Here is a 16,477-nt window from a genome sequence, read left to right on the forward strand (position 1 = left end):
CTCCCACGCTCTCTCTTCCTCATGAAAGTGTCTAGAACCCCTCCGTCCTGACCCTCCTCCAGCGCTGCCTGTCTCGGCATGGACCAGCCTCTATCCAGACGCCTACAGCAGACATCTCAGTGTCACTCTGCTTATTGTCTGCTGCTCGGCCACCTCATCTAGCCCATCAGTCAGTCCCACTGGATTTTACCTCTTAACATTTTTCTTGAGTCCGCCGTCTTCTCCCCAACTCTTCTTCTCCCCTCCGGATCCAAAATGCCCTCATTTTTTTCCTGCATGAATACAGCAGGCATCCTGCATCCGTTCTGACCCCTCGGTCTGTTCTCACATTGCTAGACTAATCTTTTCAAAGTGTCGATCTGATCGTATCAGCCCTGTACTTATAGAAGTCTTCACCATGTTCTCAGGATGACAGTGAAGTGCCTTCACGTGGGGTCTGGCCCCTTCCTGGCCCACCAGCCTTGTTCTGCAGTCATGTTGGTCTCCCGTCACGATGTTGAGCCATCTGCACAGGGGTTTCTACTGCAGGTCTTCATAGCTTCTCCTCACCTCTCTCATCCCCTTCAGATCTCAGCACAATGTCACGTTCAGGCAAGCCCTCCTCCTGCCTCATCCCCACCTGTAACTGAGTCAGATCTCTCTGTCCTGATGCTCAGAGTCATCTGGGACTCCCCCTGGTTTCTTTCGTCTTCAGTTCAGTCACTCAGTCGTGTCCGACTCTTTGCGGCCCCATGGACTGCAGCACACCAGGCCTCCCTGTCTATCACCGGCTCCCATAGCTTACTCAAACTCATATCCATTGAGTCACTGATGCCACCCAGCCATCTCATCCTCTGTCGTTCCCTTCTCCTCCCGCCTTCAATCTTTCCCAGCATCAGGGTCTTTTTAAATGAGTCAGCTCTTCATGTTAGGTGGCCAAAGCATTGGAGTTTCAGCTTCAGCATCAGTCCTTCCAATGAATATTCAGGACTGATTTCCTTATGGACTGATTGGATCTCCTTGCAGTCCAAGGGACTCTCAAGAGTCTTCTCCAACACCACAGTTCAAAAGCATCAATTCTTCGGCGCTCAGCTTCCTTTATAGTCCAACTCTCACATCCATACATGACTACTGGAAAAACCATAGCCTTGACTAGATGGACCTCTGTTGGCAAAGTGCTTTGGTCCTGGGTATTTCTTTACTTTTCTTGGGAAAGTCTTGGTTCCTTTCTCACTAGACCCTACTCTCCATGAAGCAGGGACCATGACTGGTCTCTCATCATTGCATTCCCAGAACCCAGCAGAAGGACACAGTGGTGTGTTGTTGAAGGAGTAAATGGGTTTGAAGAACAGGGTTCAAATCCCAACCCTGGGCAGCTGTGCTCCGAATCTCAATTTCTTCATCTGTCAATGAGGATTTTTTGCTATCTTTTAAGATTCTTGAGAGGAAAATAATACATCTCACAAGACCCTTGTTTTGAATGGTTATTCTCTCTCATTTAAGGTTGGGTCTTAAAAGTATGACAGTGGAGATGATCCTAAGGCAACGTAATGCCTTTGTTATTTTTCTCACATAACAGACTGGTTGGGGATGGGGAGTGTAGAAATGAGAATTTCATTAGGAAAACATATTTATTTGAAATAGGTGATGGGGAAGATTAACCTGAATAAGTAAATAAACACTTAAAATTTTTACTTCCTTTTTTCATTATGAGAATTCCGATGATCATTGAAGGTAATATGGGTAATGTAGAAAGGCAGAAGAAAAGAGGAAATAACCCACTTTCTCACCTCTGAAACAGTTTCCCACACTCTCAAATATTCGTCAAAAGTCAAGTTACTGGATGAAAGAGTATCTTTGTAAATACTTTTTAGGCTTTAGATAACCATTCCCTAATTGGTCTCCAGAAACATGGTACCAATTCATGCATCTACCAATGAAGTAAGGCAGTGTTCATCTCCTGGCACTTCAGGTTTATCAAATACACATGTGCACTGCAGGCAGGCACATCTAGTTGCATATTTACTGGGTGGAAATGATATTGACTAAACTTGCGCTTATAGTGCAAATTACTTCTAAACTTAGACATTTTCTTGTGAGCAATTGGCATTTTTTTGTCATCAGTTACCCTGTTATTCTTTTGCATAGTGTTCTTTAGGAGTGTTTCTCTTTTTTGTATTTACTTGTAAAACCCCTCTTCCATTAAGCCCATTAACCTTGTTTTTATCGTATATGCAAATATGAGCTTCAGTAGAACCCTTTCACAGGATTACAAGTTCAAGAGTCAACTTATACTTTATTATGAAAGGCAACTGGTTTCCCTCTCTCTCTTTAAAATTTTGCTGTTCAGATTGCATGCTCAGGAGACTGTGTGTGAAGAGAGTCTGGACTTTGAAGTTGGACAGACCTATTTCAGTCCTAGCCCTGACACACTCTCTAGCTGAGGGCCTGGGATATTTATTGAACCTCTGCAAGTCTCAGATTTCTCTCCTGAGTAACAGGAATCCTCTGGCCTTGCTTTTGAGAGGTAAATAGCTTATGGATGGCGTCTGGTGCAGAGGTGTGTTCTATAAATACTCCCTTTCCTTACCCCTCAAAGCTGTGCTGTTCTGTAGGTGCATCTACATACCTGAATTTTGTTTCACTAAAGAGCGTGTGTATTTTACTCCATTTATAGCCAGACATGCAATCATGCATTAATGTTTACTGAATAAAACTGTGAACTGTGATAAAAGTACCAGTGAGAATAGAAAATTCTTAGCCATGTGAACTATTTGCGTCTAGGAGAGATTTTGGTTTTCAAGCTCAGGGATACTCTTAGCAAATTTGGGTCTGTTCTATAAACGTGGGAGAAAATATAAGTTACAGCGTTCTAGAGAAAAGGAAAAAAAAAGGCACAGGCAGCCTCAAACCCTCAAAATTATTTTGATTTGAACAGCTCCTAGTGAAGTCTCAAAATACTTGCAAGTTTCATCATTGAGAATTTGTGTCTCAGTGTCTGCTTTCTTCCTTTGTAGGTGTGGCTGGATCTCTTGAAACCTATTGTCAAGCAGATTAGAAGTAAGTATGCGCCCCTCCTGTTTAACAGAGATGTCCGATGTAAGCCTTGTCTAGACGCCCACTGCCCTGCGGCGACGAGCCCTGGAGCCACCTCCTCTGTTTTTGCCCTACAATTGTGTTTTGTCGTCCACTAATTTACATGCTATTCAAATGCATCTTCTGCGATTTTAATATATAACAATTTGGTAATCAGAACCTTGCTTGGAAAAGTCAGATGTCATTTTGATTAACGACTGAAGCAGGCTGCTAAGGCCCAGAGCAGTTGAGCTGGTTTCTGTCTGTGCTCGTGTTTTTTATTGTCAACTTTTGCAGAGGGAGGTGGAAGTATTTCTTCATAAAATTGCCATTAGGATTTCTGTGCTGCCTTTTCAAAGCCTGTGAAATTAGGGTGCAAGTGGTATTTGGGGGGGAAGAAAATAGGTGCCCCAAAATGTGTCTGTCTGAATGGTGAGCATAACAGAGGAGGTCTGGCCTGCATTTAGACAGAGTTGTCGAAGAAAAGATTAAGGAGGGTCTGGGAGAGAAGTTAGAAAAGGACGCACTTGGATTTCCCCTTCCTCTCACTGTGCAGCAGCACCAAACCGCTCGCCCCTCCCTCTGATTGGGGCTCAGGTTCAGAGACAGCTCTCTTCTCCAGTTCATCCCACATGGGGCCTCACTGCAGCCAGAGACCAGGCAAGAGTCTGAGGCTGGTACCCAGGCTGCGTGCCTTTAGTTGAGCATGAAACATGCAGGACTTCGTGGGGTCGGTGTTATGTCTGATTAAGAAACCCCACCAGGCCACTTACAGCAGTTTATGTGAGTGTAATAAACAGGCGCACTGTGTTAAATGGGCCCTTATGCAATTGAAATTGATGTTGATCTTCTGTCATTGAAATTAAGCAATTATTAATGCAGAAAACAAAACAGCCATTGTTCACCGTTTATTGGGCGGCTGGCCAGGGACTAAGTGTGCGGGACACAGGGCTGAGAAAAGCCCCCAGGCCTGAAGGCTGGAGGGAGCGTACATAGCATCTCGAATGATGACATTGGTCCCTGATGGGAACCCAAGATGGGAACTGCAAATGGTGGAAGGATGTCAGAGCCGGGACCGCGGCTGTGGCTTGGGTCAGCAGCTGAGCAGAGGTTCAGCTTTCCAGCTCCGTGGGTTGCAACTCGCCTCGTGTGACAAGGCTGTCTTTCTTCGTTTAGTACCAGCATCTGCCTAGCCTCGGGTTGTCTAAGGATCCCAAGTAGCCTCGTTGAAATCCCCGTTTGTGAAAATTGCTGTGCGGAATTAGCTGGACGTTCCTGTCTTTTCCATTTTGCTCTTCTTTCGTGAGCCGGAATTGACAGGCGAGGATTTCTGTTAATTTGGGGAGTGGTTAGCGGAAGGAAGCCTGGCTGCTCTTGGCTTCAGTGCTCATGGGCCTTGTTTTCTTTCCGTTTTGTACAAATCACTTAGCATCACCTTATGATACGTCATTTTAGTTTTCTTTATATTTGAATGTGTTATCATAGAAACGATAGCACAACATCTATTTTTTGTGATAGTGAAAGGTGGATCAGAAAGGCATTTTCTGCTTTTATACCACTGCTGTTAAGATTTGGATTTCGTCATAATACCTTGTATTTTATAGAACATAAACTTATTGCTGTTATTCTAAATGTCAGAACCTGTAAGATTGCTTTTGCATTGTGGCTTATACAGCAAAATAAACTCTGACTCAGGTGACAAATGGTTATTTTATCATCGATTTGATATTCTAATTCTGTGAAGTTCCCTATCTCATTCCCAGTCACCCTGCCCACCCCCTTCCAGACCTGCTTCTTAATTTTGTTGGGCATTATTAATAAAATGGTATACCAGACCTTTAACAAAGGCTTTGACCAACAGCAATGAACACATTAGCTGCTGTGGCTTGGAGACAGAAATAATAAATTACATAACTGATGTACTTTTTCATTATGTTTCCTTAAGCTCTCTAAGCCTATATTTGGGCTAATGTGCATGCATGCTAAGTTGCTTCAGTCGTGTCCCGCTCTCTGTGACCCCATGGACTATAGTCCGCCAGGCTCCTCTGTCTGTGGGATTCTCCAGGCAAGAATACTGGAGTGGGTTGCCATGCCCTCCTCCTCAGGGGATCTTCCTGACCCAGGGATCAAACCTGTGTCTCCTGCATTGGCAGGTGGATTCTTTACCACTAGTGCCATCTGGGAAGCCCATATTTGGGCTAAAGCAGACAGAAAAGTTTTTGAAGAACATGTCTGCTTTTAAAATCTGGATATAGTTTAAGTCTCCAGAGACAAAGTTTGATGCCTCAGCGTAATACACTTGTCACAGTATTTTTTAAAAACAGGTATCTGGACTACCTTGGCAGTCCAGTGGTTGAAAATCCACACTTCTGATGCAGTGGGCCTGCGTTCAGTCCTGGTCAGGGAACTGAGATGCCGCATGCCATGAGGTTTTTTGTTTTTTGTTTTAATTAAAAATTAATTTAATTTAATTAATTTAAATTTAAAAAAATTTTTTTAATTTTTAATTAAAAACTTTTAATTAATTAAATTAAATTAATTAAAGATTAATTTTTAATTAAAAAAAGAGCTGTCTCCCCACAATGTGAAAATATGAATAATAACCAAACTTAACCAACTAATTAAGTGACTTGCATGTCAGCGGAACTCGTGTTAGCAGCTTGGAATGAGACTCACTATTTGGTGTATAATATTGCCTCTTGTGTCTTTTTCTTTAATGGCATTTGCAAGATAAATCCATAAATGCTTTGCTGCTTTTTCCCCCCCCTTTTTAGGGCCGAAGCATGTTGTCGTCAAGTTTGTGGTGAAATTCTTTCCACCTGACCACACTCAACTCCAAGAAGAACTCACAAGGTTAGTGGTTTGGAAATGGGGTGTTTGTTGCTGTAGGTGCCACAGAGAGAGAGAGTGAATGTTATAAGTCGACTGATGAAACACTTTGATGATGTTGCCTTGACCAGCGTGTGCTCTCTGCCAGACAGTTTAACCTTCCTCTCTTCCAGTTGTGTTTACAAGCGTGGGAAGAAAGAAAGTACCACGGTTTCCCTGCAAGCTGATTTCTTAAAAGCTGTGCTATGAAGTGTCTGGGCCTGTAATCTGTTACTGTCACATTTCTCCCTCTTCTGTCTGTCACATCACAAGGCAGTTTTGGGGAATGAATCTCTTCTATGGAGCCAAGATGTGAACTCAGAGTTTCTGTCTGTTGCTGCGGTGGCCGAATGGCTGTGAACTGTCCGTTTCTTCGAAAGTGTGGCCAAGCCCTGCCCTTGCTGTGTGGCCAGCTAGTTACTTAATCCCCCTGCACTTCTGTTCATTGCCGTGTCAGTGTGACTGCAACACTTGCTTTGCCAGGGTTGTTTTGAGGATAAGCACTAATATACGCAGAGCGCCTGGAACCCAGTATCAGGCAAGTGCGAGTGTTAGTCACTCAGTTGTGTCCAATTCTTTTTGACCCCATGGACTTGTTAGCCCACCAGGCTCCTCTGTCCATGGGATTCTCCAGGCAAGAATACTAGAGTGGGTAGCCATGCCCTTCTCCAGGGGATCTTCCCGATCAAGGGATCAAACCTGGGTCTCCTGTGTTGTAGGCAGGTTCTTTACCATCTGAACCACCAGGGGAGTCATTTTCTGAACCCAGTAGGGATGCCATCATCCTCAGCCCTACTATTACATTACCCATTTTATAATTTGCAGCAAGCACATGCTGTTCTAAAAGAGAGCAGAGCCTGGTGGGAATACGTGAAGATAAAATGCCTCCCTTTCAAGACTAAGTACGCTAGTCTGACCAGCCAGATTGTTGCCACACTTGTCTTTCAGCTTTAGCTGCTCCCAGTGAAGGCTGTCACATCTTTCTCATCCCTCGGTACAGAGCATTGGGTGGTTGACCATGATTTATCAGAAGGGTGAAGGCAGTCAATCAACCATAGTGATGAAATGTACACAGTGTGAAAGCCTTGTCCCAGGAACGGGGGATGTACTGGTGAAAAGACAGGCCTGACTCACCTGGGACCAGACACAGTAATTAAACAAACACGAAAAATACCAGATAATGGTAAGAGGCTTTAGGTAATGGAGTAGATGATGTGATAGGAGACTTGACTTCTGATGACTTTACAGTGTTGGATCTGGGATGCTGGGGCTGAGAAAGCAACAAGGATCTGTTGGTCATTTTCAGAAGACAAACTTTCCAGGTAGACGGAACGGTTAGGCAGTGCCCAAGATCACAAGAGGCACCTGATGTTCAAAGACTGAAAAGAGGGCTCTCGTGGCAGGCACGTGGAGCGCGAAGTGCGCTGAGGTGGGCCTGAGGCCGGATGATAAGTAGTGTTGAGAGGCTAGTTGCTGTGGATACCGAGGGGAGGGTGGCAAGAAGAAACGGCAGCTACCCAGGCCAGGGTGATGGTGGCAGGGGAGGTGGTACGAGTGGGAGTGGAGGAGACGCACACATGTGGAGCACGTGCTGGAGGTGGGGTCGTTCTGAGCGTGTCCTGGGCTGGAAGTGGAGACGGTGAGGAAGTGGAGGGAATGCTTAGGTTTTGCACTTAAGTGACCAGGTGGGTGATAACTAGAATGGGGACAGGTGGAGGGAAGGTAGAGGATTGGGGAGAGTGAGAGTCGAGAGTTTGCTGCTGCCAGGTGATGTGGGAGGTCCCTGCTGAGCATCCCAGGGCTGCATCAAGAGGGGCACTGGGTACTCGAACGTGCGATTCCAGGAAGCCCCTTCCCATGGCTTTGTATGTTACTTATTTATGGCTGGGTCTTCATTGCTGCACGCAGGTTTTCTCTCCTTGCAGCGAGCAGGGGCTACTCTTGGTTCCGGATCCCAACTTCTCGTTGTGGTGGCTTCTCTTGTAGCAGAGCACAGGCGCACAGGCTCAGGAGTTGCAGCTCGCGGGCTCTAAGGCACTCGGATTTCTCTCCTCGCAGCTCCCAGGCTCTAGAGCGCAGGCTCAGTAGAGTTGTTCCACCGCCTCTCGGTAGGGGCAATCTTCCCGGAGCAGGGATCGAACCCGTGTTCCCTGCATTGGCAGGCGGACTCATTAACGACTGGACCACCATGGAAGCACATTATGTTCTGAATGAGTCACCACTGGTTGATTTCCTCCACTTATATCCCTTGAAAGCAGCAGTTATGTGACCGGGACCTGTAGAAACCGTCAGCCTTCTGGGACCCACATGGCTGGGACGCTTCATGTGAAGGAGAAGCAGCTGGGGCTGCACCCCCCTGCCCCAAGTTCCAGGCTGGAGGGGCCAACCCCAGTAGCATCTTCATGCCGTGTCGTTATCGGGCTAGTGTGTCGGTTTCTGGGCCTGGTTTTCCTGTTGTTGGAATGTGCAATGCTCGAAGCTCAGAACATTGAAATGAATCTAAAGGCGAGTCCAGCTGTTGGCCGGCAATGAGCCTTTTCCTCCTGCATCTCACTGGGCCTTCATCCTGCTTAGGGAGTTGGCAGCATTAAATCCCGCCCCCCCACCCCACCCCCACTCCCCGCACCTTTCTCCCCATTCTACTTTGCGATGAGTTTTGCACCTTTTCAGTTTTTCTCTAGAGACCTGGGAGTTTTCTACCCTTCTGGTCCTGGTTATAAAATTCCATACAGCTTGTGACCAGTCAGCCGTGTGTGTGTGTGTGTGCGTGTGTGTGTGTTCCTGGTATCTTAACAGCTGCTCTGACCAATCTGATAAATTCCTCAACTGCCACAAGCAGGTTTGGGGGTTTTGTTATTGCCATTTTCTGGCTCCCAGAGTTAACTGACATCTTAGAAGTCTTTCCCGACTAGAGAATTCCTTTGGCTCAGGGTTGATAAACTTGATCAGAAGTTTAGAAGCCCCATATCACTTTCTGCCCTGCTGCAATACGTGGCGGGAAGGCGACCTCCCAGATCCAAGGGGTCAACTCCCACAGTCGCAGAGTCCTGTTTAAGCAGAAATCTGGTAATGTGACCACTGAGACTCCTGGCAGTTTTCCATGGCAGATGGTGAGGGAGGGAGGATCTGGGAGAAGCCCTGTGGGGACAGTACTTCAGGCAAGGGACATGCGGATGAGAGCAAGACAGACGGAAATGGGCCTGCCGTTGAGCGGACTTGAAGTGCACTCGACCTGGAGCTAATTCTTCGGGCCTCCAGAAATAGCTTTCAGCTCCCCGTCTGTATAGATCAAAGATTGAATTGCATCTCGCTGTTAAACAAGAGGCTGAATTCCTTTCTATTTATTGGACTACATTCTCACTGGATCTCTCGCTCTCCTGACACCAGGTCTCAAGCATCTGGAAGGAGCTAAGTACTGACTCCTCGGTGCAAATTTAAAACCACTTAGGAGGGGTCTTTGAAAAAGAAATTACCAGGCTTTCTTCTGGCCTAGCTGGGAATTACTTGGCTATGCTGGTGAGGTCAGACATAGTACTCTCTGAACATCGCATCTTAAGTAGGATCCAGTTCCTACTTGGCTGTGTTTTTTCGGGGAGGCGGTTTGGCCCCGCTACATGACGCTCAGGATCTTAGTTCTCCGACCAGGGATCAAACCCCTGCCCCGTGCACTGGAAGTGGAGCCTTAACCACTGGACGGCCAAGGAAGTCCCCTGGCTGTGTTCTTCTAAGCGGAGGGCACCTGTCTGAGTTTGCTGCCGTGCAGGGTCTGCTGCAGTGTTGTCTTTGGCTGGCTGGGACACCGTCATGTACATTGAGTAAGTGGCAGAAAGAGTAAGAGCTCCCGAATGTGTTTAAAACATGGCTTCCGAGGGGTGTGGCTTCCTCCCCCGAGGGCCCTGGAAGTGACAGCCCTCTGGCCCCACCACTGTCGTCGCCTACCCCCTCATATGCCCACCCTTCTGCCAAGGACAGTTGATTTCTGCTCTGAGCACTTTGTGTGAATGGGAATTGCTTCAATTATGGTGCAGAAAGTGCTGCTGAATTTCTGAAGTTAGCCCTGCAGCCGGCGTGCCTGACTTACAGCTGACATTACAAGATGACACGGTGCCCAGTGGGATTACAAGGGCCTTAGGACAGGAAGAGTCAGCGTAATCAGGGAGTGACAGGTTCCTCCTGCATCCTGTAGCTCGGGCTTTGCACTCTAATGAAAGAGGGGAGCTTTTGGAACCCCACACCCTCTTGACACCCACAAGAGACCCTCCCCAGAGGCCCTGAGCCCTGAGTTCTGTCTCTGGACTGCAGGGCCCTTTGTTTAAACTGATAGCTGGTTACATTTGCAATGTCATGCTTTTAAAACACACGTTCTTCCTACACAGATAAGAAATAAAGCCTCTAGTTCTAAGAAATGTTGGCTTCAGAAAACAATAACCACAGCCTAATCCAGAGAGATGGTTTGTGCCACCTCTTCCCATGTAAACCTGTGTGCTGATGTTGTGACTGTTTCTGTACGCTCTGTTTTACTCTGCTTTGACTTCCCAGGGAGAGAGACAGAGAAGGAGAATGAATGAATGAATGAACATTATGGGGGCTTGGGGAAAGGTCGTTGTCACCTGGTAGACCTTTGGGTGTTTGTGTTTTTCTGGTTATGAAATGCCTCTGTAGTTCTTGAGTTCTTACTCATGGTCCTACATGACTTAGGTGGTGCTAGTGGTAAAGAAGCTGCTTGCCAACACAGGAGACTTAGAGAGACACAAGTTCAATCCCGGGTTCAGAAAGATCCCCTGGAGGAGGACGTGGCAACCCCCTTCAGTGTTCTTGCCTGGAGAGTCCCATGGACCGAGGAGCCTGATGGGCTACGGTCCCTAGGGTCCCACAGACTCAGACATGACTGAAGCGATTTAGCACGCACACAAATGACTTAAAGGGGATTCATTCTTATTCAGTTTTTTAAAATTGCTAATTTGTATTGAATGCTTTTATTCTAGTCACTGTGCTTTCCATGTGTTATGTCATTTGATTCTTCACGACACCTCTGTGGTTAGTCTTGCTAAAAGCCCTTTTTTAAAAAATTAAAAAGACCCTTTTGTTATTACAAGAGTAATCCATGTACAGTGTAGAAAGTTAGAATATCTAGATAAATGTGACTAAGAAGATAAAACTACCATGTTCCTATTGCCCAGAGCTGAGCATTGCTAGCACCTCAGGGAGAGCTTTTCTGATTTTTTTTTTCTGTGTTTATACATGTACTTTTCATCTCATTTAATACCCTGGCTGTATTCAAATGTCCCCCTTTGTCGCCCAGATGTCATTTATGTCTGCTCATCTAAAGTGAGATTCACTGGAGGACCCCACATTGCAACTGTTTGTTACAGCCTTTGAACCCTGTTTAATCTAGCAGACTCTCTTTTTCTTCGTGGTACCATCTTGTTGAAAAAACTGGACCAGCTGTACTGTGAGATAACCTACCTCCTAAGTTTGTCGGATTGCTTCCTGTTTAACTTATTTCTCTGTCTTCTGTATTCCCTGCGAACTAGACCTCAGTTCTAAAAGCTTGACAGATATAAGTTACACATTCTTGACTAGAATCCCCTCGTAAGCGATGCCGTGTGCTTCTGTTTCATTAGTGATGCTGAGATTGATCGCGGAGTTAGGGTGGTAGCATTCTGACCTTTCCCTTCTGAAGGAAAGTTTTGGGAGTTTGTCTACATTCAAATGTCCAAACGCCTAAGTGGTTTTCACACCAAGAACAATCCTTGCCAGAGTCAATAATTTCTTTAGAGGCTGTAGGATGAGTGTTTTATAATTGTTGTTTTGTTGTGTTATTTGTTGGTGTTCTTCTGTAAAGTAGAATTTTGCCTCATCTAGCTGGAGTATCTGTGCATGCTAAATCACTTCAATTGTGTCTGGCTTTTTGCGACCCAATGGACTGTAGCCCACCAGGCTCGTCTATATTCACCAGGCAAGAATATTGGAGTGGATTGCCATGTCCTCCTCCAGGGAATGTTCCCAACCCAGGGATTGAACTCACATCTCTTAGGTCTCCTGCGTTGGCAGGCAGGTTCTTTACCACTAGAGCCACCTATCCGTATATCATGAAATACTCTTCCTACAGGAGAGACAGATTACATGCCCAGTTTTCTGCCTTAGATTACCAATTTTTATTGGGCTTCCTTGATATTGATATTGGGCTTCCTTGTTTCAGTTGATAAAGAATCCTCCTGCAATGCAGGAGACATCAGTTCTATTTCTGGGTCGAGAAGATCCGCTGGAGAAGGGATAGGCTACCCACTCCAGTATTCTTGGGCTTCCCTTATAGCTCAGCTGGGAAAGAATCTGCTTGCAATGCCGGAGACCTGGGTTAGATCTCTGGGTTGGGAAAACTCCCCTGGAGAAGGGAAAGGCTGCCCACTCCAGTATTCTAGCCTGGAGAATTCCATGGACTGAATAGAGTCCATGGGGTCGCCAAGAGTCGGACACGACTGAGCAACTTTCACTATCACCAATTTTTAATACAGAATGCTTTAACAGACTCCTCAAATGGTAATACAGTTCATTTTTCCTGCTTTCTCTCTTTTTTTTATCCTGAGTATTATAATGTACTCAATGAAATTTCATTAGTCCCATGTGTTTTGATTCACGTTAACCCTTCATGCTGCTGTTAAGTTGTCCCAGTGTTGGCCGGTGGACACCCCTTCCAGGTTTTTTTCCCTTATAATAGAGCCCGTTTATATTTGCAAGCTGTTTGCCCTCTGGCATAACTAGATAGTGTAGGTTCACTCTGTACCTTTCCCTCCTCCAAGCCTGGAATCTACCGTTTCTCCCTGCCTTTATATCCTTCAAATGGTAGTTGTGTGAGAGCCAGAATCTAGCTGCTGAGGGTTGCTTGCTGCCAGTGTGATGCTTCTTCTCGACCATGGACAAAGCTAGCAAGGAAGGAAGGAACTGTGCTGAGTCGTGTCCAGCTCTTTGCGACCCCGTGGCCTGTAGTCTGCCAGGCTTCTCTGTCCATGGGATTCTCCAGGCAAGCATACTGGAGTGGGTTGCCATGCCCTCCTCCAGTGGATCTTCCCAACCCAGGGATCAAACCCAGGTCTCTGGCATTGCAGGTGAATTCGTTACTATCTGAGCCATCAGAGAAGCCCCAAACTTGCAAATATCTTCCTACAAATCTGTGAGTTCATATTGATATTCTCAAATCGATTTTAACATCACCCTGGTTTTACTTAATTTCTTTGATTTATAAATCCACTTTTCTCTTCCACTAAAAATGTTTACTAGCTTCATTCTACCACATAAAGAAAAGAATCTTTAAATAAATGGATTTTTACACATCTGGCAGCTTATGGAAGAAGCTGAGTGACTGTTCCACCACAAAAAAAGATACTCGTGTGTTTCCAATTCCATCGACAAAGCTCTTCCTAACCATAATAACCTACTGTTATTGTCCGAGCCATAGAGCCATTTTTTTAGTATATTTGACTGATCTGTGAGAAAAGTTTAAATGCGTCCTATGCCCCACAAAAATATACAGGGTGGTAAGTTATAGTCTTAATTTTTATGGTTGTTATCTCTCCATATAAAATGAAGTGCATCACTCATTGTGTGAAGATTGCGGCATATGTCTCCCAAGAGTGTTTTTAGGGAGGTGTGAATATTTACATTGCAGCCAGTTGCACCAGGAATTCATCCCACCTGTGCAGACTTTTCTTGTTCCCTGGTTTATGTACCTTTCACCAGGTCCTCGCTGTAAAGGCTGCCACGGTTGAGCCTGACTTTGTTGCGGAAACGCTCTGCCCTTTTCGCTGGACGCCCACCTCTCTGTGTATGACTCCCGTCTCTGCTTCCATTTGCAGGTACCTGTTCGCTCTGCAGGTGAAGCAGGACCTGGCTCAAGGCAGGCTGGCGTGTAATGACAACAGCGCTGCCCTCCTGATCTCGCACATTGTACAGTGTAAGTTCTTTGATCTCCTTCGGGAAGCGTGTGGGAGATACACCGCGATCTGCTTGGTGGGGGGAAAAACGACATCTAAAAACAGTGTTTTCGTCTTACGTTGCGTTAGCACAAAAGCCAGAGGATGGAAAACAGCACTCTTAACATCATTTAATACTCCTATCCTTCCATGGGCTTCCCTGATGGGAAGGAATCAGCCTGCAGTGCAGGAGACCTGAGTTCTATCCCTGGGTCAGGAAGATCCCCTGGAGAAGGGAATGGCAGTCCACTCCAGTATTCTTGCCTGGAGAATTCCATGGAGTCTGGTGGGCTACAGTTCACGGGATCACCAAGAGTCAGACTTGATTGAGCGACTAACGCTTTCACCCTCCTCCCCAAACGTTGACCTGGGAATTCTGTGTCCTGGTGGTTGCCTGTGCTTTTCAAGATGGAAGATGCAATTGTTGAAAACTCAGCTGATTCGAATTCAGTTGAATGGATGGTGGCCAAGTAGACGAAACTAGTTCTGTCCTGTTCTTGGATTTAATCTTCATGATTGAATATGACACTTTAGCCTTCAGACATAAGACATAGAACTGTCAAAGATTTCCCTTCCTATACTCTGCTCAAGAGTTCAGTAAACCAAGACACAGGACCCTGGATAGAATCCAAGTGATGCTTGAAGTAGACATTTTAATTTTCTTACACTAAATAAAGGATAATTAGATTGTGCTCATTCTAAGGCTTATTGACTACCCATCTGGGCATTTTGTTTCTCTTGGTAAGGCAGAAGTTACTTCAAATACACACATTATGTTTCAGGAAGGATATTATGTACATAGACCAGGGTCAGCATATATAAACAGTAGTATATAAATACTGTCATACCATTTTAAAATTTCCATTGTATACAAAGCGATCCCATGTAATCAGGCCCAGCCTGTCCATACAAGTGCCCAGTTAACAAGACTCCACAGGCTTGTAGGAAGGGTCACTCCTAGTAGTCAACAAACGACTTTAGTCCAAAATGACGAGGTGTTTGTAGAAACCATGCTTACCTTTTTAGTGTGTGCATGAAAGTGAAAGTCGCTCAGTCGTATCTGACTCTTTGCGACCCCATGGACTATATATACAGTCCATGGAATTCTCCAGACCAGAATACTGGAGTGGGTAGCCTATCTCTTCTGCAGCGGATCTTCCCAACCCAGGGATCGAACCGGTGTCTCCTGTTTTGCAAGCAGATTCTTTACCAACTGAGCTATCAGGGAAGCCCTTTTTGAACATTGGCATTGTTGAATATCTACCAAACTTAATAGATGGGTGTGTTCTTCTTTGGAAAAAAAAAAAAAAAACGATGTGAGAAAGAAAAGACAGGCCCCCCCTCAAAAAAGTAATCTAATAAGACTTTACCGTGTTCTAGTTCTGTGTATTATCTCAGATTTGTGTATTATCTCATTTAATTTTTGTAACAACCCCCATGAGCTCAGTGCTGTTTTCCCCATCTTAAACTGAGGACACCTCGGTGCAGACAGTTACCTGACTTTTCCCTTTCATGTGTTTGGTCTTCTGTCTTCTTACAGTAACAGTGAAGTGAGCAATGTTTTGAATCAGGCAGTCCTCGTTGCTATTAGTTGATTGATCAGCCTGCAAGTTAGAGTCCCTCACCTCTCTTTACTTTGGAACAGGGGACTAATAGAATCTATTTCCTACAGCTGTGAAGATGAAACGGTAGCATCAGGATTCAGAATACGCTAGGAGTTCAGTAAATGCACCCACCTTTCTTTGTTCTCGCTCACCTGCGGCCCTCCCTTTCCAAACAGTGGGAAATTTTGAAATAAAACTTCCTGATTTCAGGAAATGTCTCCGAGGGTACTCAACCATTTCTGATGCCATTTAGTCTTGTACCCGCTTTCTCTTAGGCCCCTTCCTTTTTAAAGTCTGTGGTTAGAGTAAACCACGCACTTGGGAAGTGGAGGGTCACTGAAGTCCAGAAAGCCGTGTGCTTGCTCCAACGGACCCTTCACCCCCAGACATCAACAAGGGCTCAGAAATCCCCTGAGAATCGTGAATTCTCCACAGGAGATGAAATAGTTGGGTCCAGAAGTACTCCTGCTATTTTCCCTTCTCTCTGATATGCAGTTTGGTGACACACTTTGAATATTCTTATACTTACAAAGCCCTATTTCTGTGTTTTTGAGCATCCCACACATTGTATCGGGCTTCCCTGGTGACTCAGTTGGTAAAAAATCCACCTATGATGCCAGAGACCCATGTTAGATCCCTGGGTTGGGAAGATCCCCTGGAGAAGGAAAGGGCAACCCACTCCAATATTCTTGCCGGGGTAATCTCATGGACAGAGGAGCTGGTGCGCTACAGTCCAGGTGGTTGCAAAAGTCTGACACAACTTAGCAACTAAACCATACATCATACATAGGAGGAGAATCTTCTGTGAATGGTGTGTTTATTTAAATGATTGATAATTATTTACATGATCAGTACTGTAGAAAGGATCAGTTCATCTCCCTTCTACAGAAAGTGATATTAATGCTGATGGAAAATTATCTCTACTGAGCTGTATTTTCATCTCATCTTTTCCTATATACATAATCCGATTGTTAAAAATTT

At 45.4% G+C, this 16,477-nt stretch overlaps 1 protein-coding gene across 3 annotated transcripts in view; it reads left to right on the plus strand.

The window, feature by feature from the left end:
- FARP1 (FERM, ARH/RhoGEF and pleckstrin domain protein 1) overlaps positions 1–16,477 on the plus strand; it is a 309,098-nt gene that overhangs the window by 223,746 nt on the left and 68,875 nt on the right. For all 3 annotated transcript variants that reach the window (XM_059892059.1, XM_005213945.5, NM_001192712.2), the window contains 3 exons: positions 2,997–3,039; positions 5,829–5,907; positions 13,776–13,873. In XM_059892059.1, the coding sequence (XP_059748042.1) occupies positions 2,997–3,039; positions 5,829–5,907; positions 13,776–13,873 (220 nt within the window). The remainder of the gene's footprint in view (positions 1–2,996; positions 3,040–5,828; positions 5,908–13,775; positions 13,874–16,477) is intronic.

This window comes from Bos taurus, chromosome 12, assembly GCF_002263795.3.
Source record: "Bos taurus isolate L1 Dominette 01449 registration number 42190680 breed Hereford chromosome 12, ARS-UCD2.0, whole genome shotgun sequence".
In the NCBI taxonomy this organism is placed as follows: domain Eukaryota; kingdom Metazoa; phylum Chordata; class Mammalia; order Artiodactyla; family Bovidae; genus Bos; species Bos taurus.